Source organism: Haliaeetus leucocephalus, unplaced genomic scaffold (genome assembly GCF_000737465.1).
Source record: "Haliaeetus leucocephalus isolate CR32 unplaced genomic scaffold, Haliaeetus_leucocephalus-4.0 Scaffold173, whole genome shotgun sequence".
Taxonomy (NCBI): Eukaryota; Metazoa; Chordata; class Aves; order Accipitriformes; family Accipitridae; genus Haliaeetus; species Haliaeetus leucocephalus.
In genome coordinates, this window is record NW_010972609.1 from 3,781,397 (window position 1) to 3,808,740 (window position 27,344).

General features: G+C 37.4%; 1 protein-coding gene across 1 annotated transcript in view; it reads left to right on the top strand.

The window, feature by feature from the left end:
• The first annotated feature begins 20,844 nt into the window (after nucleotides 1-20,844).
• LUZP2 (leucine zipper protein 2) overlaps nucleotides 20,845-27,344 on the top strand; it is a 204,193-nt gene continuing 197,693 nt past the window's right edge. The window contains exon 1 of the mRNA XM_010563716.1: nucleotides 20,845-20,967. Within this exon, the coding sequence (XP_010562018.1) occupies nucleotides 20,906-20,967 (62 nt within the window). The 5' untranslated portion in view covers nucleotides 20,845-20,905. The remainder of the gene's footprint in view (nucleotides 20,968-27,344) is intronic.

A 27,344-nucleotide genomic window follows, 5' to 3' on the forward strand; every position in this document is an offset into this window, starting at 1 on the left:
TAATCGACCAAACATTTCTATTATACAGATACACAACAGTATCACGTAAATGAACCTGTAAATCGGTTGGCTTTCAAAGTCTTGCAGAGAACTTGATTTCTGTCAAGTTTTCAGGCTATATGACTTGCACAGAAGTTGTGTGCTGCATGGAGGTCACCTGGGGTGGTGGTTATGTTTCAGTGTGGCAGAGGAATACTCCAGGTAGTTTGATGCAAAACAAAGAATCTAGCTTAGAGAGACATGGTTCTAAATGTAGTATGTGCTCCTATGGCAAGACAGATTTTGGAACCATAGCTTGTTTATACAGGCTGCTCTGCGGGTGGATCTGAGTAGATTTGATATTGAGCCTGGGTAAAGGTGAAGCCTTTGGAGACTGTGGCACATGTGAATTGATGTGTTTCTGTATGCCCTAAAAGTCAAATTTCCCACGGACATTTGAAAAAAATCGCAGTTTTGGGAGCTGAGTGCCTCTGTTGTGATCTAAACCTAAACGGTCTTGTCTATCCACTCCTCAACAATATATCACTGAGAATCTTTCAGCTGCAGACAATGTATAGTTAGGCTTCTACTCTCTCTTCTCCCTGAGGAGATGAGTAATGACATAAATTTATCACAAGGAATATTCTAGTAATTGCAGAGGCTAAGTGGCTGAATGTTTTAGCCAATGAGTATTGCTTCAAGATAAGTTAACCGAGGTGCATGCAACTTTCTTCTGTGGATAAAATTTGGTGACTGGTTTTGTGATGCTGTGACATTGTTCTGGCCCATTGCTGAATAAATTCTATGTTTAGAGTTGAAAAATAGAGTGCCCTTTCCAGGAAACAGTACTGATTCCATCAGACAGCTATAAATACCCATATGTAAAGAATAAAAAAAGCTGAAAATGAGCGAATAAATTATCCAGCCTCATAATGAGAGGAAGTCATTACTTTGTTACTTATGTGTCCTTTGTTGTTGTCTCTGATTTGTGGTTGATTGGAGGTGTAATGCTTACCTGTTTTGACAGGTAGACCTGAACTTACCCCCTCAAATAGCGAAAAAGGAGAAATGGGAATGTCCTTTTGCTCTTGTGTGTGAAGAACAAATAGAGATGAGACAAAATACAGTGCACTGTGACTGCCACTGTAAGGCATGATGAAGCAGTAATCCCTGCAATAAAACTTGCACCTATAACTTTAAATAAAATCTTTACGATCAGTGTTGGAAACTATCAAAAACATGATCACTTATAATAATGGGATTATTGCTCTTCTTTACAGTGAAGAGAAGTCTTATACTTAGTTTTTGTTGCCTTTGCCAAAATGATACCTTGGTTATTTTGTCAGTTAATTTTATCAAGAATCAATATGGGGACAGAATAGCCTGAAATTGGCCAATTCTGCCTCTAGAACTTCCCATCAGCTTTACAATAGGTAACTGTCCAAGTGCTTAGTCTACCTTGTGATGGCTCTTCTAGGCACAACAAATTAATTTATTTTGATAAGTCTATTGAAAACGAAACTTTTGTTCCTCCGTCTGTTGAAGGACCACCGGTTTATCTTAGTCATATTGACAATACATGCAAACACAAGATAAAAAAAAAAAAAGAGGTCAGGTGGTGTTTAAAAGGAAGAACTGACATGAGGAAAAAGTTGGTACATCCATTAAGTGAGAAAGAGGAGTTAAAGGAGAGAGGGAGGAGGGATGGTAAGAGAGAGCGATAGATTAAAAAAATGATATGCTTTTAAAAATAGGGCCAAAACACTTCTGTTAGAATGGAATAAAGTTATTTGTAAGTCTGAACTCCTAACTTGGAGAAGAAGTATTAGATTTGGGGTTATTTGAAGGCGAGGGCTGAGCTGTCTTGCAAAAATGACTTGAGGATAAAATATACTTTACATATCTCTCCTAATCAGACAATGAGAATCCAGATGGACTTGATTAGAAGCAGACTATAAGGTTCTTCTTTTTCTTAACAATCCACAAACAATGAGCAATAGCTGTTTTGTCACCTTTCCATGCAGTCTTGCGTATCTATATATGCATGCATTTCTATGTATAGATAAAAACGTAGACACTTTAAGAAAAAATGTGGACATATCGCCCAACTATTCTTTCAAAAGTAATTCCATTTTATTAGGGTTAATAGGCATACACTGCAACACCTCAAAGTAAAATGCAAGCTAGAAAGCAGTTTCATATACCTATAACATAACAGATCATGAAGTTTTTGAATTAAAGTATAGTTGCAGCAGAAAGTACTTTAATAATCAGAGCAATTGTTACTATTGATTGATCTTATAATTGTAATTTCATAAAAACATTTGGTAAAGATTTTATGAATTAACCTCAGGAGACCGGACAGATTGTTGGTCTCAGTTAACCAAAGAATTTGGAAATGATTAGCTCTTTTTTACACAAGATGTCTGAGACTGATAAAGTACGAAGACAAAAAAAGATATCCCTAGGTGCCAAAGGACTTGGAAAATTAATGAAGGTGAAATAAAAAATACAAAAATGATAATGTACTGAAGCTGAAGCATGACCCACAGCGGTTTATATAGCCGTAGAAGAAATATACTGGCTGTCAGAATCCACATTCCTTTAGGAAAAAGAATGTGATATGAAATAGATAAGTCACTGATAAGTTAGGAAGTTTGCAATTGCTTTCCATCTACCCTTGTGAAGTCCACTTGATTTCCATATAGGAATTTAGAGGGAAAGATATCTCAGAAAGCTAAGTTTCAGAGGTTCTTTGTTTATTTGACACTTTAGTAATTTCCTGTATAGAATGGATGTTGGGTTACTGTATTCTTTTTAGCTGTGTAGGTGAGTAATATAGACTAAGTCTATATTATAATATTTACGTTTATTATGATTCACCTTTCAATCCTGTAAGAAAATCCAAATCGAGGATGAAAAAAAATTGATGAAGTTGTATTGATGAACTTAGTCTGATGTTCTCTGTGCTTAACCTTATGAATAGGTAGCAGAAAGTATTTTTGAGAGCAAGGCCAAACATTTGAAAACTAGAGATCAAAGATTAATTTTCTATAGAGACTTTTTTTCCCTCACAAGTTCCCTTTGGATTTTGAGCACAGGTTCTCCATTAATTTCAGTAGGCTTAGCTTGTTAGGGCTGCCTTCTGCCCTCTTTTCCTTTTTAGTAGTTTTCTGGGTAAGAAATACAAGACTCATTGTTTACCATTGTGCTCAAAAAAACACCCTCACTTGAGATCCTGTCATTAATCATATGTTTTAAAGGAAGACTTTACTGAAAATCATAGTTACAAAATCTTTACAAAACACTTTAATTTGAGACTAAAGCTACTGAAATATTACTGTGAAGAATTTTCTCCTTTCTCAGGCAATTTATTGTTGAGAGAAATAAAGGTTGAGCTTTTTAGGTGAGCTTTAAGGTAGGTATGATTGGAGCAATCAACTCTTCTAAAGTGCCAACAACTTCCTAGCGTAAACGTAAAAGATGAGATTCTTAAGCCTTCACAAAGTTTGCTCTGGACTAAGAATATAGATTTTCAGTGACAGCGTGAAGCCAGCCACTTTGTGGCATTAGTAGCATGGAGTGCATTAGGACGGTAACAGAAAAGCACTGAACTATTTTGCTGAAATTGTCTCTTCTAAGGCCAAGTAGCGTGTTGGTCCAAGCTACCTAAATTACAGTTATTCTAAGTGCGTCCTTTAACAGCATTCACTGACTGCACATAGCAGTCTGGCTACCTGCCCAGCTGCAGGCATACCCAAAAAATAAGTGGACTCACCACAAACTGAATCAGAAATTTTGGTCCAAAGTACTCTAGAGTGTTTCAGGGACAGCACCCTTGCCCTTCCTTTGAAATTCAAGATGAAATTTTCTTTCAGACATAAATGACTGGTTTCTGCTTCATGTTCTTATCTTTTCACATGCATATGAAGTGAGGCTGTCTACCTAGGTTTCTAACCAGCGCAAGACAAGTGAGTTTTTTTGTTTGGGTGGCTATTTTGTGGTATTGGGTTTGTTTTGTTTTGGTTTTTCCTTCCCCGCTTTCTGGCAAATCCATGGGAAAGATTCCCCAGCACTCCTCTTTGCAACGCGATGGTGATAGGTATAAGCAAGACCTATGGTGATCACAGCTGTACTTTGAATACCTTAAATACATAACGTTCTCTGCAGTGTGCCAGTCTGTCTGTGCTTGAAAAACACATACCTAATCATTGAATCTAATAAAATATGGAATGGTTATGTTTGTATCATGCGACAAGGATCAAACTAGCCTGAGAATGTGTGAGCTTGCCAGAAATAATAACCAGTTCTCTACAATGTCTTACAGATAAAACACTTTGAACTACTAATAAAATTAAGCTAATAAAAGCAGCCTGCCTAGTTCAAAAATGCTGGATATCTTTCTCCGTAAACATAAGTCATATTAACCTTGTAATTCACATGCTGTGAATTACTGATCTTTTGTCCCTGTATCTAAGAATGGGAAAATTATTTTATTATTGAGTTTGAGAATTGCTAGAATAATCCAGAAAATACCTTTTCCCATTTCTTGATGCCTTAAGATGGACTGAGAATCAATGTCAGGGATGAACTCATACTACTTTTCTTTCGCTGAATAGCTGTCGCTCATGAATACAGACGTGACTTACGCTACTGGAATCTGTTATCTTGTGAGGCTAAATATCCAACAGTGCTGCTAGTCACTGCGGCTTCATGAAATCCTGATGTATGCTTCTACAAAGAAGAATGCCCTTAAACTCAAAAGCTGTGTGTTGAATTAATTTTCAGGGTTTTTCAGTATTAGAAAGTTAGGGATGTTTTATAATTAGTTTTTCTGTCTTGCATTTGTGGGAAGGCATTTGCAAATCCTGATATGATAATTCATGCTGGGATTCAAGGGTGAAATTTTGCATGTTAGTCAGTCTAGGAATTTTAACTTCTGCCACCTTCTGGGGGCTATTTTTTGTGTGATTTGAGAACCAGGATCCTTGAGGGTCCAATATAAAGGGTGATCATCCCCAGAAGAAGCACTTAAGAGATAGAGGCAGATTTCCCTCTTCCTCCCAGCCCCTCTTGCAGCTGATACAGAGAACGTGGCCATGAGGGTCGGTCTCAGCCCTAGCTCTCGAATTGCTTTAAATTACATTGGTTCAGCCTCAGGATCAGTAGGTGAAGTCATCTTGGTCTCCCCCTGTCCTGGGCCATTCTGTATGTTGCTCTGCCACAGCATTAAGCACGTATCTCTATTTAAAAAAATAAAATAAACAGATAAAGTAGAAGATAAATGATATCTCAAGTTCTTAAAAGCATGTGACAAAATCCCTCTAAGCGGCTTTCAAGGGAGAAAAAAATAAATTGACTTTAAGTGGTAGGTAACTTTTCATGGATCAAAAACAAGCTAAGAGAAAAAGTCTTTAAGAAAACAAACAGTTGGTTACAATATGGGAAAAAATATTTTGGACTAGGACTAAGAGCACAGAGATAGCTTTATTAATGATTTAGGAAGGTATATTAATCGGTGGTAGAAAAATCTGTCACAGTAGGTGACAGATCATTTGGAAAGAACAGGGAAGCTATTCCAGAAGAACTCAATAGAAGCAGATGTCTGGCAGATTTAGGGTTGACAACTGGAGATCAAAATCTGCATGGTGAAATTTTATAAACTCATAACTGGTAGGTCTGAAACTAGCTACAGGAAAAGGACTTACTGTTGCTGTAAGAGGGCGGTAATCGTCTCAACTGCTCGCCAATGCCCCCGGAAAACACGGAGTGGATGCAAATGAAAAAAACCAACCAAAACAACCATTTAAATCATTAAAATTACTTTATAAGAATTATAGTGGACTATACCTATGCTACTCCTTGACAGAACATAAGAATAGTAAATCAAATAAACTGAAAATGAATGAGTTTAAGAGATGAGTTTTAATGCTAATTTAATGAGATTTTTTTTCTTATACAACCTTTTTTTAATGGAACTGTTTTCTGCAGAATGTCAGATATTAAGGAATTGATTAGGAAAAAGGTTTGAGCGTGAATGAATGTACCTGTTGTTAGATTAGATTAGGCTAAAAAAAAAATAAATACAGGTTTTCAAGTTTGTTTTACTTGGACATAAACAGTAAGCCTGAGAAAGGAAATTAGCTGTTAACTGAAATTAAGTTGCCTAGGAATCCTGCATGGGGATTCCTGAATATTCTTCTGAAATAATCCAAACAAGCAACTGTCCAAAGATTATTCTATACCAGTCTCACCTAAAAAATGTTTTTATGTTCCTGTATTAGGAACTATTGTCTTTTAGCTTCTGGCTTTGACAATACATATGAAAGAGGAAGCTCTGAAGTATATTGCCTCTGGGAATAGTGCATATTTGAGGCCAAGCATGTTTCTAAATATGTGCTGCAGTGATACCTATGTTTTTAAGCTCTATTACAATAGATTATGCTCTACTACAATTTCAAGCTTGCAAAATCCTGAAATAATTGGTTCAATTTGATTTTCATCTTGCACGTGTTAATGTTTGGCTATTGTGAAGGGCTGAAGTTGAGATGATATATAGTATTAGATCGTTTAGATTTATATGTAGAATGTAGTTATACGTACATATATATATATATATATGAAGTCTCTTTAATGGTTACTTTCTATGTTTTTACAAAGTAACCAATAATTTCTGTACGTGTTCTAAGATTATCAAGGAAATATGTTCTTTGCGAAAATCTTCCTGGGAATTATTTATCTGCTGGGGAAGGGGTGGGGTGGTGGAACAGGGCATGCATGGACAGAATGAACGGAAGAGGAGGAGGAGAGAAGAATTGACAGGCAATTACACTGATGTTTGGTGGAGCTGTATTTGTGTTAGCACAGCCTAAAAACGCTAAATTGGAGGGGGAAGGGGGGGCAACAAAACCTGTACGCTACCCTGACAGTCTGGTTACACTAAAACATCTGTCGCTTGCTTAGATGCTATTTACAATGAGATTTTTGTGCAGATGACTAGTACAGGGCTATGCCTCTTCTGAGGAAGTTACGCAGCAGTGTTTATTCATCACCACCTGCTGCTTTGTGAGCAAAAAGACATATAGCTGGTACGTGGCTGAGGAGGATAAAATGTCCAAAAAAGAGAATGACTAAAGAAGGGGGAAAAAAAGGTAAAGCATAAATCACATACACAGAATTATCTTCTGTCATCAGTAACATGGCAGTTGGAGTTGGAAGGTATGCTGCAAGGCTGTATGGAAAGTTATAAGCAGTATCACCTTGTTCAGAATTAAGTTATGTTAACTTCTACAATCTGCATTTCTGTAAAGAGCTTAATAAGTTAAGGCAAAAAGTGCCAAGGTTTTAATACATAATTTAACAATGGTTACACATGGAGGTCACTGGGCTCCTTCCCCACTCTTAATTAGCTTTTTGGAAAAGCTGATACACTCTTATTACAAGAGAGATACTGTTAAAATTGTTCCTGAGTGTGATAAATGGCATAATCCTGCCAATTGTTTTGTCTGGGGTTGGGGCTGCTAGTTCAATGGATGCTGCGTGGTACTGTTTTTCTAAGTAAAGAACAGGTATGCAGCATCTAAAGCATGTATTTGACTTTGGATATTGCTCAGCCCTGTCTGCTTCTAGCAAGAGCTGTAGACTGAAATGCAGTTTGAGTACCTGAAGTCCAGCAAGGTACTATTCTGCATATGATGGAAAATAATGTTTATAAAACCTCAGTTTGTAGAAGCTTGAGCAAAGCGGATAGGTGATTACAGAAAGGACTTTCAAACTGGATGGAAGTATGTGGAGGGATATCAAACCTCAATTACAAACACTGGTGTTATAAGCCAAGTTCATCTGTGTGTGTTCTGTATGACCTCCTTTGCAAAGGGCTAGATCGCTTGTCACTGTGGATAGACTTCAAAGTTACAAATAGTCGAACTACTTGGGAGATCAAAGAGCTACCCGATGGAGCTTAGTTTATAGTGTTTTTACATTAGTTTATTTTTCTCACTTGCTTCATAAGAAAAATAGTGAGTTTAATGCACAAAATGTCACTTTTTATTGGAGTGGAATTAAGTGCTTCTCTAAAGTAGAATAGCATAATAGTAGGGTTGAGCTGTTTTGTTTTTAAGACATTGTAATTATGCTTAGTGTGAGTATATTTAGATAAAATGGAAAAATGGAACGAGTGCACTAGTTCTGTCTCCTGTTATATAAAAGCCACTGTGGTTACCTAAGCTATCTAATATTTACTTGCCTCAGAGCGTTTCTGCAATCAGGCTCAGTCAAATCTACTGAAATTATGATTCTAAAGGCTTTGCCCAAGGTTGGGGAGAAACAGTAACATAGTATTGCATATTGAAGATAATCTGTAACTGTAAAAATATGGTTTAAAGACTCTTGTGTTCAGTATTATAAATGATTCTGAAGCAGGCGGAGTAGTTCCTTGTGTGAAAGGATGCAAATGGGGAGAAGTCCGCGATGGCTTTGAAGAGTTGAAAGGTCAGTACGGTGATATTTGGAAGACTTTGGTAAAGGAAGGCATCTTTCCCAGAGGACAGCAAACAACAAAACGGAGAAGCTAACCACCCTAAATCCTATGTGTTATGGCTCTCACTCATGTAGCCTGTTACCAAATTAACTTTTTGGTGGGCTTCACCTTGTCACTTACAGTGCTATACCAGATTGTGCGATTAACATTTTTGTGTGACAAGCAGTTGCCAGACAGCTGGGGGTGGTAAAGAAAAGCAGGTAATTATATGCCTGGTTTGTGACCTGCAAAACCTCTTCTTTCTGTTAAATTCTATGACAGAATCAAGCCCAAATTAAGGAACTACAGTAGGCAAGTCTTGAACCATAAAAAATTAAAGGTCATTTAGTACAAAAGCATAAGGGTCAAAGAAAATACAGGAAAGTTGGTTAGAGAGGATTTAAGCACTTTATGTGGAATGTTGTAAGTCGTGATGTTTCTTAGAGGAATGAGTAAACTAAAGAAGAACACGAAGTATTAATTTGCATTTTGTAGATACATACCCATTTTTAAAGTTATTCCCAGTATTTATGGAATTTTCCATGGTTAAATATTGATTTTTTAAAAATTAGCATTTGTATACATTAGCCTTCGCTAGCTAATGAAAAGTGATTAGCTGAAGGATTATGTAAAAAAATTCTTCATAAACTAAGATGTAATTTAATAGATTTCAAAGGGTAGCCAGGGTGAAGTTTTAAAATGTCATGGTTTGTCCTAGATTAATAATAAATCTCAGTAGAAATGCTCAAATAATGTATTGAGTGAGTTAATCTTTCAGTCACGCCTGTTCCGTTATGGGCAAAAATCACCAGCCAAGATAGTCTCTGTACAGTGTGAATTACATGCGGATAATTCTTTTATACTTCAGAAATCGTAAACAAACCCTTCATCACTTCCTATCCCTTTATTGGATGATATTAAATACTAATATATTGCTGCATACTTTGATTTGCATGTTCTTGGTAATAGACTTACCCTTTGGAGATTCACAAAATAAAAATCGGTATTGATGACAGCTTAGCTATAACTTTCATATTTGAGAAGGGATACAAAGAGTGTACTGTTTAATTTTAAGGCTATAGTAGCATGATGCTTCAACCTTACTCTCCAAGAATCTCAGCCATTTCCTCCTCTAACTGCTGCTTTATTTAAAAACCAAAACACTCCATTATACCTTCCAGTATAGACAGAATACAAGACTAGAAGATGAGCAGAAATATGTCAGAATAGGTTTGCAGACAATATGATCTTCTACTTTTTAAATTATCAGTTACTGTTGGGTATTTTTCCTGCTTTCCTTAATTGAATTTTTCCCAGTTCAGTCATCTTCATATATGCCAGCCTTACGCTGGGTACCTTGGCTACAAAAAATGAGCCCCATTTAAAGTATGCCTCTTGCTTTACCAATCTCTCAGCAGCCTATTTAAAAATAGGAAACAATACGCTGCCTTAAATTCAGAGTGATCTGCCCTCTGAGAAAGATGCAGAATACAACCTCACAAAGATGGAGCTAGAAATGTCAGAGAAACGCTTGGTTTCTTTTGGTGCCTTTTTAGCGAAGGTGATGTTAGAAGGTGAGTATAATCACAAATTTGCGTGAAAACGTAAGAGCATGTGGTTCCGAATACACGATTTCATATTGGTATATTATGTACTTAATATGTGCAGAAGCTGAAATGTGTCTTTAAGCGGACCTTTAGGAAGCTCAGTGTCACTGGGTTTAGCAATGTATTGTCAACTTTGGAGTTCTGCCTGAATGTGTTTGGTCTCTATTTTAAACAGAGGTGGCTTAAATGTCTCAAGTGCCCTTCACGTGTCGTGCTCTATGTTGTGATGGGTACTCACTAGCTTTTCTCAGCTTGGGCCAGAACGAAAACTCCGTTTTTCTAGTTAATTACGCTGTGAAGTGCTTTTTCTGGAGGGTTTTATTGAAAAGCTGGTGTACTTAGGGCCAAATCATCCTACCTCACGCAGAGTTCAAATAAATGACTTTTCCACAGAACCTATTGTGGTTAAAGAATGGGATTTGAAAACTGCGTAGTTATGTGTGTAGATGCCACGTTGCATGCTGAGCTTGAATGCCGACCTTCTTTGCATGAGCTCTTTGTAACGCGGTGCATTGCTATGACAAAAAATCATATCCCTTCTCCAACCTTCTAGCCAGCGGTTATTCAACAAGAATAGTTGTTAGATGTATTCCCCATTGCAAGAATCCACATTTCTTGAAAGAAAAGCAGCAGTGCATCCAGCCTTAAGGTGACTGAATAGAGGTTGACTTGTAGCTCTGTGCCTTGCCAGACAGTCCCTTGTGTCGTTCTTTGTTTCTCCAGTTGAGCTTTCCAGCCATTGGTACCGGTACATCTTCCTTTTACTTTTGCTAGTAGAAAACTAGATTAGCGAGGAAAGATGGGAATGAACAAAAGATCTACAGAGATAAGTGGTGTTGTTCCTGTGTTACTGTTCAGTGATTCGCATATGACTATTCGGATACATATTTCTCCTAAAATCTGAAAGGACAGCTCATGAATGAGTAAAAAACTTGTATTTATGAAAGAAAGTAATAAAGCAAAATGTTCCTGTAGAAAGAAAATGTATGTATCTAGGAAAAAAGTATCTATCTATCTATATATCTCTCTATCTAGTTGGTTATCATAGGATTTATGTTGCAGTCATTTATTTTAGCATCCCTTTAAGCACAGGAATTCCAACTGGGTTTTGGAAAACATGTCTGAACTCTGCTTTCTGATATCTTGTCTACTTTGCTTGTTTAAATTTTTGCAAAATGAGTGTGCATGGGATGGTGCCTTTCACGCTTCTGAATGTGTTTCCCTTAGGTCCTGCAGCAATCTCCATGTGGTAGGAGAGGGCTTTTCTCTTTGCTTTTTTCATTATGTTCGTCAACATTAGTCTTTTAGGTTTTTCAGCTACCTTAAAAGCAGGCTTATTAAATCTTTTTAAATTAGTTTTTTTCACTTATAACTGGTTTTGTATTTATGTGAACATAATTTTACATTCAACTCAATCTAAAGAAAACAAATTGGGGAACATGGTTTGGAAGCATATTCAAAACTTCCATATCACTTTGGTGGCAAGGTGAGCGGGAAAAACAGAGCGCTTAAGGATTGCAGTTTTAGCCTTTGGGCTCTGCTGAAATCCATTCATTGAATCAAGTTCTGTTTGATAATAGACCTCACAGGTGACATATGGCACACCCTATACTTGACAGAATTCCTAATAATGATGATAAAACAGTGCATTCTGTGAAATCTAGCAATGACATGAAAAGGTGAACAGAATAAGAAATTTTATGTTTTGCCACTGCTTGGAAATTCTGGTTGATTTCTTGTTGAAAGATGGAGAAGAAATTATTGTAAGGTAAATAACAAATTAGGACTACTATAACTTTTTTGTTTTACTACTTTTGGTAGTGAGGAATGCTTGAGTAAATATGTAAATCTTGTGGTTATTCAATGCCATTGTAAAACTACCTGTTTTGCCCCCTTTGAAATAGCTTGGTTTTTCTTATTTTTTTGATGTTGAAAAATTGCACCAGAAGAAGATTCCTACAAAATCTTAATGTTGTTTGAAATAAAAAAAAAAAAAACCCAACAAAACCCCCCAAAACACCAAAAAAACCAACATTAACTAAGATTGTTCAATCTTTTGCATTAGTACTTTTTAAATATGAGTAATGTTTGCCACTTAGGTGTCTAATTTGATATATGTGCTGGCTTTAATTTGAAACTGCAGAGCAGTAAAGAGAATACGAGATAATTCTTAAGGGTTACAAAACCTTTTTAGGCTGTATTTTGAGAAAATATAAAATAGTAGTTTCTCTGAAGGTAGTGGAACCACAAGGGTTTTCATGAGCTCGGTATCTCGGCTCTGAGCTTACTTCTTACTGCATGTTTCAGTTTTCACTGTAGATAGGATCACAGATGGCTGTGGAGAAGTACAGATGCTGTTTTCCTACTGTGATTCCCAGCGCTGTACAGGGAGAAAAAAGCAATGACTTAACATCTGAAGTTTTTCAGGTAAACAGAACAAAAGTGTCCTGGTCATACTTGTTTGCTTTGCTTGACTGAGAGGTTACTTTGTTCGTTACCATGCGTTTGTGTGGACTGTATGTTTTAGACCATTAATGAGACGTGCTAGATGTATATATAATTAATATGAAAAATAAATGTAGTAACGTGGTAGTCTGACATGACTCCTTCAGACTGTACTTACTGCTTTTAAAAAAAAAAAAAGCAATTGTTCCAGTATAATTCAGAGATCTGCAGGATTTTTTAACTATGCAATTATAGCATAATATTAGTGTGACAATCTCACTGTTGATATAATGTAGCAATTTTCACTGAGTTCCCATTAATTCTGTATTAGTGACATTTTTATATGATCTTGATAGTATAATCTTAATGCATGTCATATCTAATAAATTTTGAATTAGAGCTGCACTTCTAGCTTTTCAAAAATCAGGTTTTTAATAGGGTGTAACAGAAAACAGTTCAAAATATTAGGAAATTCTCATTATTTCATCAAGGCAATCCAATTATTGGTTAAAGCCTTACATTCCTACTTTATTAAGAGAAGTTATGCAGACCTCTTTATGCAGAGGGGATGGCACACATGTATATCACTGGTGTGAATAAGCGCATGCAATATGTTCTATTTGTAGCTTTGAAACGAAACTGTGGAACATTCTTCTTTTCTCACAGTCTCTTAAGGCCACCTCTCTTTGGCGGTAAAAACACTGTGACAACTTTGTATATTATGAAACAACACAGTAAAGCAAACCAGTATAGAATGAAGTGGAAAACGTATTTATGACCATCGTAAATAGCTATAGCAGTTTCAGAATGACACGATACAGGTATGGCTTATGTGTGTCTCTTCTATGCTACTAGTCATTATATTGCATGTTATCTGACTCTCATTTGCACTTTTGAGAGACTGCTTCTGATGTTATTTAAAATGAAGTCAGAAATTCTTATTATAATGCAACATTCCTTATGAGAAGATTATCAACAGTAGCTTCTCTGTGTGATTTCCACCGTCGCACCCCGAGTGTCTCAAATTATTTCACACCATAAGTTCCCAACAGGTAAATGGCAACCGAATTATATGTGGATTTATCAAAAATGTGTAAGTACTTTGGGTATAGGAGTCTGAGTGGTATGGATACCAGCTCTGATGTTTGGATGGTCTGGATTGGGATGTTTGTAAAGTTGAAGACCGAAACATCCTAATGACTTGGTAGTAATAATTCTTTCTTGGATCACATTCAATCTCATTATAGCTGTAGAAGACCAAATGCTTTACAACCGGTTTAATTGGATGTGATTTCTTTCTACATGTGGCTCTTTTTTCTTTTTTTTTTTTTTTTCTTGTTTGGTTTGTTTTTAAAACAGGTGGTTAGTTAGGATCCAAATATACTGTGAGAGATTATCTGCCCTATATCTAAGCATAGGTACCAGCCTACCTTTACTGTTTTAAATTAAGGAAGGGGGGAAGGGGGAAAGGGAAGCAGGGAGCTAAGTTTTAAATTACTATAAATATTTTAATGAAAAACATTTGTTCAGCTCTTCTAGGGACCTTTAATCAGTGTCTCAATTTCTAAGTGAAAATTTCTGAATGCTCTAATGAATTGATGCTAAAAGAATTGGTGCAAAATGGGCTATATTCTGACTAAGAGGAGACAATTCTTTAAAGACTTTTCTTCCACAATAAAAAACAGTTTATCGGACAACTTCAGCCTTATTTGATGTATCAAAAAAGCATTTGAAAAGTCCTCTTGAACTCCAGACTGATTTTAAAATAAAAAATATGTAATTTAAAATGGAAACAAGTCCTTAAAGCAATTTTTAGCATGCTCTGTGGTCTGTTGAACCGGATACCCAGAATAAGTCCATCCGCTGTGAAACGAATAAGAATGATTCCTGAACTCTCTAGGGCTACTCAGATGTGACTGAAATTTGTTATTCTTTCCTTGCTTTGTTAAAAATGTTATTAAAATACTCTTGCCTAGAGTTTTCAGTTTTAAAACCAATTAGTCTCACAGAAATGATAAAAAAAAAACCTTCTCTGAGACTTGTTTTTTATTTTGTCTGGATGGATTATCAAGTGGCTTTTGTTTTATAGAAGTCAAACTTATCCAACCTAACATATTATTTATTAAATTAAACCAGAAATTATTTCAGAGTTAAACAATAAATAATTCTTTAATGGACCTGTATGTAGATTGTCAAACTACCTTGGTATGCACATATTTTTTCTGCCTTCATTTTTGAATGAATGCTGACTTTGATAGAGATGAATTTCGGTATGAGAAGGCAGATTTGCTCTGAGGTGTCTGCTGGATATAAGCAAACCTCAGCTCTGAGATGCTAAAAAAGGAGTTTTAATGTCAATGACTGCTGACTGAAACACTGTTTCTGAAGGTCTCCTAACTCCTTTTTTTCAGTGACCTTGGTGAACCTGGTGGCATGTTTGATTTAAGTCTCAGTTCCGGTAGCTACAAAATGAAAGAGGTCTCTCTGAGACCTTGGACTCAAAGAGCTTGGTATAGTGGAGTCTAAACAAACACGCCACGCGTGACAGCATCTGCAAGTTATCAGGAATGATTTGTTTTAGATGCATAAGGAGAGATATTTGTAACAGCTTCCAAAGCAGAAGCTTCCACAAAAAAATTGTTTCAAGCTTCCTAATACCGAGTAATACGCTGCGGGTCATTTGTAGATGTTGACGGTTGATCCTAGCTCTTGTACAACTTAGGCAGCAAGAAGTAGAAGACTGGATTTGCCTTGTACTGCTTTCTTCTCTTTCTCCCTTCCCACTAGCACATACAAATTTAAATGTAAATTTATGGATGAAGAGGTTCAGCACTGCTGAATCTGTGGTCAATATAGGGAAGTCCAGAAATTCCTGAGTGAGTTGCTTCTGTTGTTGTTCTGTTTTCTGAAATTCTACAACTGCTTCTTATCATGTATGCAGTGGTGGGATCAAGCCTTGTAGTCACTACCAGGTTTACTGCAGCTGTAACGTTACATAAAATGTAGGCCTTCAGTGCGGAATGAAGGTAGGCAGCCCAGATATGTTAAATATTAAATATATAATCATTGCTGTTTTGGACAGTGGAAAAAAAGGTGTTTTGTAGAATGGAATCAAACTTTTTTTTTCTGTAATCATATGCTCATGAAATTGCTCATTTCTCTGTACTTTAACAGCAAACCTATGTGGGCTGCATATGTTTGCTAAAAGTTCAAACAGTAGTTTCAAATGGAAGTCTAACCTGCTAAAAGCAGGGTTAACAACGAGGTTAAAATTAAGTAAATTTGCTTCTTTATTTTAATGAACTTGCTTCTGAATTGGCTGGTTCTTAGATTTAAAAGGGGTTACCTTGGAAATCTCTGACAAAGTTTAAATGACCTTCAGAGAGACCTTTGCAGCAGCTTTTACTCAACTCTGATGTTTAAGCTATAATTCCAGCACTGTGGTAGCCAGGATTTTTTTTTTTTTTTTCTTGGTACTGAAGTTAGTTAGGCACTATTCTTGGGCAGTTGCATCATTTGTTTTAGCTGAATACAAATGAAGATGATGTATCAGTATGTTGTGAGCTAGTACTCTAACACCGTTATGTTACGTGGTATGGTATTTAAACTTACTGCTAGAAATTTATATTTTAATATTTAAAAAAAAATAGCCATAATGGCATATCAGACTTCCTCTGAGATGCTGTGAAAGGTGGATTAGCTAACTGCGATTCTGAATATTTCTGCTATGTGCATACTTGTAAGAAGTAATAATAAATATCCTGTCTCACCTGAAATATATTCTCTTAAATGAAGGTGAAATATAGACTCTTAAAGAAGAAACTGCTAGAAACTCTTCCATGCTTTTTACCTGCTTTTGCCACTCACAAACCTTCCTTTGCCATGCAAGCAAGTCTCCAGGGCTTCATCATGCAGAGCAAGTGGATTCCTGCAGTGTTTATAAAAGCATGCGTGTTGAAGATTGAGTTGGGAATCGGTCACCCCAAACGTATTATCTCACAAAGCGGTATTGTTGATGTGTCGGGTTTCAATCAAGAGTAGCAATGAACTGTGTGCATTAATTCTATGTATGTGTTTGTGCTGATTGTGTTTGTACATGTGGATGTGAAATATTAGGCCCAGTGTATTGAAATACTTCACCCTGAGACTTACGCTTTGCCTTCCTATTTTAGTAAGAATGTTTTGCCCTTCGGTAGCTTAGCAGATTTCTTAAGAGTTTAGTTAAATCGGGGACTATTTCCAACGGCAGAGAAACTCCCCACTCGGGGCGGGGGAAGGAATGAGAAGATAGAGTGGGAAAAGCGGGAGAAAAATTGGGAAAAGGAATGCCAAATCTATTTTTAAAGTGAAATCTTTCTTTGAGAAGAGAGAGAAATATAAGAGCTGAAGAAGCGTCTCGTGTAAGTCGCTTGTCCCTTCTGCTCCTGCTCAAGTGGTAGTGTTGTCTTGGAACCCTACTTACACTCATCTTGCATCACTGAGGACTGCAACGTTAACTAGCTCACAACAACTATCCTTAAGAAGAGTGTGCTGTGGTTTTGTACTTCCCCCGTTATTTAAGATTCTATTTATCATACTGTATTTCTGAGATTATAATATTACTTGGGAACTCAGTGTGTCTGGCTGGTCTTTTTAAGACATAGAAATGCAGTATGTTGTATAGAGTGTTAAAATGTATCAAGCTACTGTTCTAGTTATATAAAATCGTGCTTCAGTTCAACAACAATAGATATACATGTTCATACATATGTGTGTATGTATATGTGTACACACACACACATAAATTAAAAACCTGGCATTCTCTGCACTGCAGTGGTGACAGAATATCTACATCATAATGTAGTCTACTTCACAGAGCGCTGGACATGAAATTGGGTTAGCTGAGTTCTACCCATAGCTTTACCTCAGTCGTAGTCTTTTTTGCAAATAGAAATTTACCAATTGCATTTGTAAAGCACCCTGAAATGAAACGCATTGTATTTTTTCCAAAGGGTGTGACCTTATTCTTCTAAAAGTCTTCTGTGCAGTCTCATGAAGGCTTCAACATCTAGAATTTTAGTATTTGACAGCAAGATAAGTTAATGGTCTCTTCGTTAAGTGTGTTTATAGAAATTTCTCTCTGTTAACACGTATGCATTCAAAATAACTGAATATAATGTACACTATCATTTCATGATTGCTTTTTTTATTACCATCGCTTCCAAACAATGAAAATAAAATTAGGACCCCTGCTATAGTAGTTACTACATAAATACAGGCATAAGTGGATGTCTTTCTGCTCTGGCAAGCAAAAGTTTGTGCTGTATTTTGCAAAAGGAGACAGTTGATTCGTTTTCCTCTCTAAGGTAGGCAATGGTATTTCTACACCATCGGTGTATTTAGCCAAACTTGCAAGAACCTGTGTGACAACTAGTGTTTGAAATGCCTTGGAATTTCACAGTAATGGTTCCATTGTCGTCGTCTTTATATTTTCCCTGTATGGTTGTTTGTAAAAGACTGTATATAATCACCTTACTTCTGCTTGCTAAGCTAGCAGTAATTATTTATTTAATAAGATTGTCAATAAATTTGAGCCAAGGTGTCTAATGTTTTTACATGGAATATTTCTATCCAAGGTCTTTGAAGTTGTTATACATTCATATTTGATCCTGCTTTAAGTGTGTCCAACACTAAACTAATTGACTATACAGTCTAAGTCTCAGAAAAACTGTGAACAATGCTCTCCCGTTTTTTGGTATGAATACATTATTCTTTTCTTAAGATGCGCATAACGCTGTTAAAATACATGTTCTCTAACAACCAAAAAAACCCCAAACCCTTCAAAACAATGGAAAGCTCCAGTTCAAGGTCAGTTAGTTGAATATGAGGGGAAAAAAGGATGCTTTTTTATGTCTTCAGGCAAACAGCTTGAGCACAATCAAGTCTGACAAGAGTAGCATTTGCGATTAAGTGCTCAATCCTTAATTATACAAGTTTGCCCCTAAAAATGCAAATTTTCCTTTTGTCCTACCTGTATTCACCGCTGAGCGTTTCCTTTCACAGTAGTACAATTTTATCTGTGTGTATCTCAACATTTAGGGTTGCAATTGCTGCAATCCCTGCTTCGCCACTGCTGCCATCTCCTAACGGCCTGGCAGCGTGCAGGCTGTGCCCAAGTGGATTGAGAGGACTCGCCCCCGTGTCCCGACCTGAGATGGGAAAGCTTGCTACAAATCCTTTCCACTGAGCCCTTGAGGTGTTTGTAGGTTGGAACTGAGCTGTGACAGTCTTTATGGGGTATTTGCATCAGAGCAGGACTAAAGCAGCAGTGTTGGTAAGCATGAAAAGCTTCCTAATTGTTCAATCAATTCTGATCAGGATGGAGGAAATTATGCAAAGAATGATAATGCAACGTCTGGGTGATATAGCGCTATTACAGCTGCCGACTACCTGTACTGGAGCCATTAAACCACTTGTGGAGATGTTCTCCCATGCAAGCATGGTAAAACCCTTGAGATGAAACCAAGACTTAGCAGCAGGCCTCTCTGTTCCACCCTCCACCCCCAAAAAGAAGCAGAGAAGTGGTAGGAATAAAAAATAATTCATCAAGTTGCAAAATTCCATGAGTTTTCTTAAGCTCACTCAGCATCATCGGGCATAATTTACTCCCCTGATGCACCAGTACCTTCCCCTCCATTCCACCCTGCATGTGTGCACATAAAAGGAAGAGGGAAGAAGTATGAGCTGCTGATACATGACTGTGAGGTGCCTGGTAGCCTGGGAAGGTTGGCTTTTTCTGGAAAATGGCAAGCTGACTGCACTTTTTATGACCTTTTTACTATTCTATCATAAGTATCCATGGTAACATGACTGTTCTTTCATGCTGGCATGTAGCATCAAAATAACAATAAATGCTGATTTAAATTAATGTGGTTGAATAGAACTTGCTGCCAGGTGTGCTGAAGAAAAGGTACTAGAGTTGGGACACAAGGAAGAGGAGTCAGAAATACATTATTTTATTCCTTTTTGGCTATGTACATTGCCTTTTCTTTTTCTTCTTTTCTCTTCCCTCCCTCTCAGTTTGCTACTGAAGAATGTAACCAGTAATTTAATTTATTAATTCTATTTGTATGCCATGTGAATGTCTTAAGGGTCATACTAATTTCAAAAAGGCTTCCATTCATTTCAAACAGTGAATTTCTATTTGCTTTGATGGAATCCAAGATTACTCCTCAATAAACAGTTGAATGCAATGACACACCAGTTTAAACTATGGAAACTTTTATGCTTGTGATATAGAATGTAGTTTCTGGGTGACTTTCATGTGACCAGACAAGTGCATAGATGACCAAAACTCTTTCTTGTAATGATCGTGCTTCATTCAATTGTAGACAAGTTTGTTTCCTTTTTTATTTTTTTTAATTGCATAGAAAGATGATTCTTGTTTAAATGTTATACTTACATACGATTTGCCAACAGATGAGCTTCACTTGTGTCAAGGTAGGGAATACCTGGATTCTGAAAACACCTTTAACGCTGACTTATTTAAATCAAGATTAAGATCAGGTGAAATACAAACATGGAAAGCAGGAAAAACGGTCTTAATTGCTCTGAAGGTCTTATCAGTTTCTGCAGGTGAGGAAGGGCTTTTAGAGATGGCAACAGTGTTTCAAAATACCATGTTGGAAGCTATTTCTGCTCTTCCTTTCAACTTGATGTGGTACTGGGGCGAATGAATCCCCAATTGAAATAGTAACTTGTGAATTCTGGCTTTGCAGAAACCATACCTTTTCCAGATGCAGTGGCAGGCTGATCTGTAACTTGACACCTGCTTGAAATAATTTCTGCCTCCGTATCATCGATGCTGTCTAGATTCACTTCAAATAAAAAATGCTAATTGTAAAAGATGGGTGGTGTTTTCACTGTAGGATTTTTTTTTTTCCTTTTTTTTTTCCCCCTTCCAGGAGGCATTTCTCGGCTACGTTCCGCTGTCACCTTAGAGCCAAGTGCCCGGTGCCGGGTGCTCGTCCCTCCCCGGCCCCCAGCTTGGCGGTGGGTACCGGAGCATCCTTCAGGACGCGGTGGGAGGAAGGCTCGCTCGCAGCCGGCCGGGCTCTGGGGGCTCGCAGCGGCGGCAGCCGCTCGCTGTGCTTCGTGACATCACTCCCGGAGCTCAAATCCCCCCTCGGAGCTCCCTTTCCTTACTCGCTCTGTTGGGCTGTCTGCTCTGGTTGGGTTAGGACCCTCCCGCTGCAGGGCGGGCAGCTCCCCGGGCGAGGCGAGGCTGAGGAGCTGCTGGAGGAAGAAACGGAGAGAGGGGGAAAGAGTCGGTGGGAAGAGGACAGTGAGGAACGGAACAAAACAGAGGAGCTCCAGGATGAAATTCATCTCTGCTTATTACTTGCTGCCTCTCTTTCCTGCACTGGTCTTCAGCGCTAGGTGAGTACCGAGAGCTATTTTGCTTAGAGTTCTGTTTTGTTTGCTGTTTGGTTTTTTTTTTTTGTTGTTTGTTTGTTTTTTTCCCCAGATTCAGTGCTCTCAGAAGAAATAATACAGATTTCAGCTTTTACTGGGGTAGTAAGTTTAGAGCAGATATCTTCTCTGATTCTTATCTCTCCCCCTCCCCCTCCCAATCCTCTGAAAGATACTGAGTCTTCTCTTGGTGTTTCTAGGCTTTTTTTATCATGTAAAAGAGCTACTCCTGTATAAGTTGACCCACAGCTTGTGTGATATAACAAGACAGTACCAAATATAAGCTTTACATATACAGCAGTAAAAACAGATAGACTCTGTTTCATTGGAAATAAGAAAGCCAAGCAGCTGAAACTGAAAACATGCTAACATTTTCCCTTATAGAGTGCAAAAAATATAAACACTTGAACAACCTCATCTCAGTTTAGGCTTCTGTATCTGAACACAGACCGAGGGCTTACCTCTTTTAACTCTGAAATGCAGGTGAGATGTTGCAGTGTTATCTCAACACCAGGAAACGTGTTTAAAAGTTGCTGCAATCTAGAAGCATTCCTTTCTGTGCAAGTATAATAAATCACTGAGAAAATACGCACAAAATCTATTGCAGCTTAAAAATAAAGCCTGTTCTAATAAGATACTGTGTACTGCTCAGTTGCTCAGAGATGGTATATTTTCCATGCTGTAGACGTAACATGTTCAGCAAAGAAAAGATAAAGCTGAGACACTCTATCCCGTTGTCTTGATGTACACAGATGGAAAGTTAATGCTGGGTACAGAGCAGATCTGTTATAATGACACTGCTCTCAGTTCAGGCTTCTTAACTTCCAGTTCCTTATCAGAAAATCAAGCCCAAATTTTGGCTGTGGTATTCCTCTGCTGTGTGAGAAGTTTATAGGGTACTTATTTCTAAGTCCGTAAAGCATGTTATTGGAGGTTATATGCATGTACGTTTATCAGGGAAATGTGTCTTTTCCCTTAGTTTTGATCTCTTCCTATAAAATCGTCACCGAAGCAGCTTTTTGCAGAAGCACTGCATGTTTTAAGCCTTAATTGTTCACTGAGACTTTAAAAATAAAAAAAGGGAAAAAAAAGCAAAAGTGTATGCCTACTAAGTACTCAAAGTCAGGTACAGCAGGAGCACATCTCCTGTACATACTCAAACACAGGTAAATAATAACTGTGAAAATCTCTGAGTGGGAAAAGGCCTGAATGCAGGGAGAAATCAGGAGTATTAAAATGCTTCAATTACTCCATTACTTCACTCCTTTGGAGAGGGTTGTTATTGGTGAGGGAAGGGTACTTTTTTTTTTTGTACCACTTCCTATTTAGGGACTGTACAGTGTCAGCCCATATTAACCACACTAATGCTCTTTGAAATACAACATTTGGAGGAAAATTGTAATACACTGTGATTCAATAATTATCCTTTCTGATTTAATAAGTGGTCTAAGGAAAAATTCACTAGCAGTCAAGTGTGAAACTTCTTGTCAATTTGGATTAAAAATTCTACAGTTATTTAAGTGATACAGGCTTTGCTACACTATGCCAGAGTTAAAAAGGGGAGGAAGCACCAAGCCAGCTTTTGCAGATGCAGGTTTGTATCTTGCATGAGCTTGTGCAGATTAAACTGTATTGAAGAGAGACGTGGAAAACTAGTCTAAATTTTCATACTTAATTATTGGTTTTATGAAGTGTCTTACAAACTACTCGAACATTCAGGGGTCTAGGCTGGGACAAGGTATCTAGCGTAAAGCTGTAAAAGCAGGTCCTCATCTTCTTGAGAAAATACTACCTGTATGAAAAATGAACTGTAGTTCATTCTTGAAAATTGTAAAAAAAAAAAACCAATCCTCAAGTCTCTCCCCACCTTTCAAAAAATAGTTGTAAAGAATACGAAGAAGCCGAAATTGGCATGTGAATACTAATTATGAACAGTATGACTCTGAGGAGTGGATATAGTCTTAAAAGAGTATAATTTTGAAGTACATGATGATTTATGTTCTTATGTAATTGAGGGATGAAAATGATCAATGTGAGAGAAATTCCAGTTAAAATTCCACCCAAGTACAGTATGTGTTGCAAAGTGAAGTTTTGCTTTTGATACCACATTGGTCATCCTGGTAAAAAGGAGGCTGAAACTCTGCTGTAGAGTTGGAGATTTATAAAAGTCCTGGATTACTCTGTTCAGCAGTTGCTTTCAGTCACTTGATTTTTAACTGGCTGTGTAGAACATAGAGTAATTTTTCAACAGCACATGATGGAAGTTTAAAAAATGATACAGTGCTATCAATGTGCCATCTACTGGAAAGAGATTATGCTTTAATCTCCTTCAGCAGAAGGCAATTCTGTCTGTGGCAGTTAGTATTTCTTGTAAACATATGGTTAATTCATTGGTTGGACCCAAATAGAGTAGGTTTGTAGGACTAGTTGTGTTCGCAAAAAGCAGGGTCTAATATCCTGCTGTGTGAAATTGCTTAGCTAAGGCAAAGCATCAGCCTTGCAGGGCAGAAAGTTTTCCATCATGAGGATTTTTTTTTTTTAAGTCTGTACAGAAACACAGTATCTTCATTTCATACATTGGTGCTGAAATCAGTGAGCACAGTACTTGCTGCAGAGGTGGACAGCTACTGCTTTTTGTTCCTTGTCATGTGGTGATGCCATCTTCTTTGCATCATGTCATGGTGAGAGTTTTGGACGACCTCAGCGTGTCTTCATGCCTAATTGTAAAAAAATATGAATTGATGAGTTCAGCTATGTTAATACAGCATGTCATCTTTTCTTATTTTATAGTATTGCTAAAAAGAAGAAAATACACAGCTATCGCTTCTAAGATTGTGTTCATTATTCACTTTTGATTTTCAGAACTGTATGCAGCTAACTTCTTAGCATGGTCTAAAAATCATATGCGTGAACCAAATGGGTATCAAATTACAGAAATATCATGTTTTTGAAATGAATGATCTTTTCTGTATTACCTAGATTTGGTTCTGGTGCAGCTTTGAGACACAATGGTGACTCTTAATCATAGTTCTAGTTGGCTGTAGGGCCAAAGAGTTAACAAGATTGAGGTGTAGTTTCCTGTCCAGTTAACTATGTATGTTTCGATGGAACAAGTAAAAATTACGGCTCTAAAATCAGTCTCATAAAAAGTTAAGGGGAACATTTTTGAAGGTGAATTGAACTTGGTAAAACTATTCTGAGGTTTGTGTTTTCCTGTCCGCTTTTATATTTCCTTGGATGTCTTGGTTTTGGCAGATCTACTGTGATGGTTGTATACGTGTTATTTTTTCATACTATGCTGAAGACAGCATAGGTTTTTTTATACTATTTCAGAAATGAGTCCCACTGTACTTGAGAGCTCAGGGAGTGCACATAGTGTATAATAAGCTCAGGTCTGAGTCTGAAGCCACCTGCATGCTTTTCTGGCCACAGACACCTAAACAATTCTAAGTGGAAAACTATTTGTGGAAGGGAATGCTTGCATGAAGTCAGTCATTGGGGTCAGTAACTAAGATCTGTGGTCCAGATGATCTTGTCTGAGACTTCCCTACTTTTAGCTAAAAGGACAGTTTTCTGAATATTACTTGAACGTTACTGTTGAAAGGCTGGATACTTTAGTCTTTGATTACCAACATTTTTTGTTGTTGTTGTTCAAATGACAAAAACCTGGCTCCTTGTAAGAAGCTTGATGTGAAACAAAAGCTTTCCTTTTATTCCTATGGCAGCGGATTCCTTTCTGTCCACGCATGAAATATGACAAAGATGCAAGACATTGAATAATTTGATTGAAGTAGAATGCTTTATAGCTGAGAACAGGACAATAAACCCAACAAGATGCACTTTAATAACAATAATAATATTACTACTACAGCAACTCATTAAATGGATGTACAAACAACAGGGCTGTAAAAGGCAGAACTTATATTATTTTAATGGCAGAGAAATGGCTGGTGGTCACTGTTCTAAAAGTGCAGTTCACTGGCAGTCTTACTACACTGACGTTACAAAGCAATCTGTAATTCATTGGCCTCAGAAGAATGCCACCGCTGTAGTTTGTAGCAGAATAAAAGTAGTGTGGTCACTCCTGCTATGTGGATGATGCTTAATGAAGGTATGGGTGTTGATTTGGTGTATGTCTGTTACTGGAAGCGATAGAAATATAGTGAATTCACTTACCTTATTAAACATGAGAACTTGACTTAAATGCTTGCTTTTTCCCTGGACTTATTTTTTCAAGGTCAACTATTTTCTTTAAGTTTGTTGGTTTTCATAATTATTCTCTAAGGAATAGGAAAATATTAATATCTTTTTCTCCTCTCAGAAAAAGGTGTGTGAAAGACTCAGTCAGAGACTTGAGGAAAGGTAACGGGAAGTGTCTTTAATGTTATCATACTGGGGTCGAGGTGGAGAACATTGAAAATCCTCGGGTTTAGTCCTTGAGCTCTTTCCTGTTGTAGAAACGCTGTTTGGGCTATAATCAGATATTGAAAGTAACTTTTTTTTAATTTAGACTGATATGAGAGTAGAGGGAACCCTACTCCTTTCTAGATTTTGCGGTGGAAGGATGAGGCTCACTCTGCTAACACCCTCAGCTGCAGCCACGCTATTGTTACATGCTCCATCAGGTAACCAAAAACGATTCTCACTTTTGAGATCTCAGGCTGAGGTCTAGCAGTGTCCTTCCTTTTCCTCATGACTGAAGGTGAACTCTGCAGAGTGGTAGTAGGCTACTTCTTTAGCGGAAAAGATGATGCATTTTTTGCTGTAGGCTTGATGGATAACTGAGACTGTCTTAATATCGTGCTTTCTGAATTCTTCCAGAAATGCAGGGGCACTAACTCTATCCTTTGTCTCCTGCTTAGAATTCCTTTCACACTTACTTTTGCTGTCTGAGTTTTCTGGGCCGTGAAAGCTTTCTGATTTCTATCAATGTGGATGATGATGCATGTTTGGTTAATGGCTTGTAAGGACTTATGTTTAAGGTACAGTAGTGTCATCTAGCATATGGCTTGCAACCTTACTATGCCTGAAGAACCATGTGCTTTGTTGTGGACAGTGTTTAAACGTAATGGGACAAATTTATCAGTGGCATAACTCCATTATTTCAAGGAATGCGTTTAGCTTGATGGCTTATAAGCAAGTGCTTAATACAGCAATTTAGAAGCTACTTGGTGAAACAAAGCCTTTTCCTTGTTCTGGGAGAAAAGTTTTGAGCTCCAGCGATATCTTTAAAAACAACAACCCCCCCAAAACCAGCAACCACCACCCTTCCAAACAAAAACAAACCAACTAACCAACCAAAAAAACCCAAACCGCCAGGTGCGTGGGCAGGAGAAGCTGCTACTTTTCCCCCCGAGGGAAGCCCATGACCTCAGGGGTGCTGGTGCTGGACTACAAAACCGGCAATGGCAAAGTGAGACACCCTTTTCTGGGCACGAGTGCAGTCGCCAGCCATGCTACCTTAGAGTACACGGCCACATCGAATCTGCAGGCTGCAGTATAGTGCAGAGATTTTTCAAGGTAGCTTTTAACCAAGGTAAGTGGGGTACCTCTATCTTGTGTAGAAAAATAAACAAGAACCTGCTGTAGGTGGACTTCTCTGACTTTAGAATGAGATTGCTTAAAGCTAGTTTGGGAATCCCTGTACTTGAACTGTGCTAATATATGCATATAAGAATATGTGTGTTTATATACAAATATATTCTTAATGTTATCCTTACATAATAGCCTTGCTTCTCTGTGTTTGCAGCCCTTCTACAATAGGGCAACCACATATTTTGTTTTCTATCTGTATGTCTTGTACTTGGCAGGAGGACGGGGAGAGAATTTTTTTTTTTGTCAGAAGTTTTAAATTTTATTGGGTTTTCTGCTGTTGTGATAGGGCTAATTTGTGGTTAGGAATGATGTCCTTAGAAGTGGTATGCTTGCTATGCAATTTTTATTATCTGGGTTAGAACATGTAAAAGTGCTCCACAAATTTAAGGTCACCAACCGAAATTAGAAATCCAGAAAGAAGTTCTTTCTCAGTTTGTCCTGAAATACTAAAAATGGATTATTTTGTGATGTGTTTTCATTTATGTTTCTGACTCCTGGAATGTGAAAGGAAGAAGAAGAAAAAAAAATAAAAATAAATGAGGGGAGGGGAAGGAAGGATGCTGCTAAAAACTTTTGTAACCTTCAGGAAAGACTTATTTTAGACTTTTAATCTACAGTTAAAATATTCCTGAAGTTCCATGTGATCTCAGGTAGACCTTGAGGACCTCTAGAATTCAGTCTTAATGTAATAGAACAGTTGGAATTCTGCTTGTTGTTATGCTATGTATAATGCATTTCTTCCCAGGAGA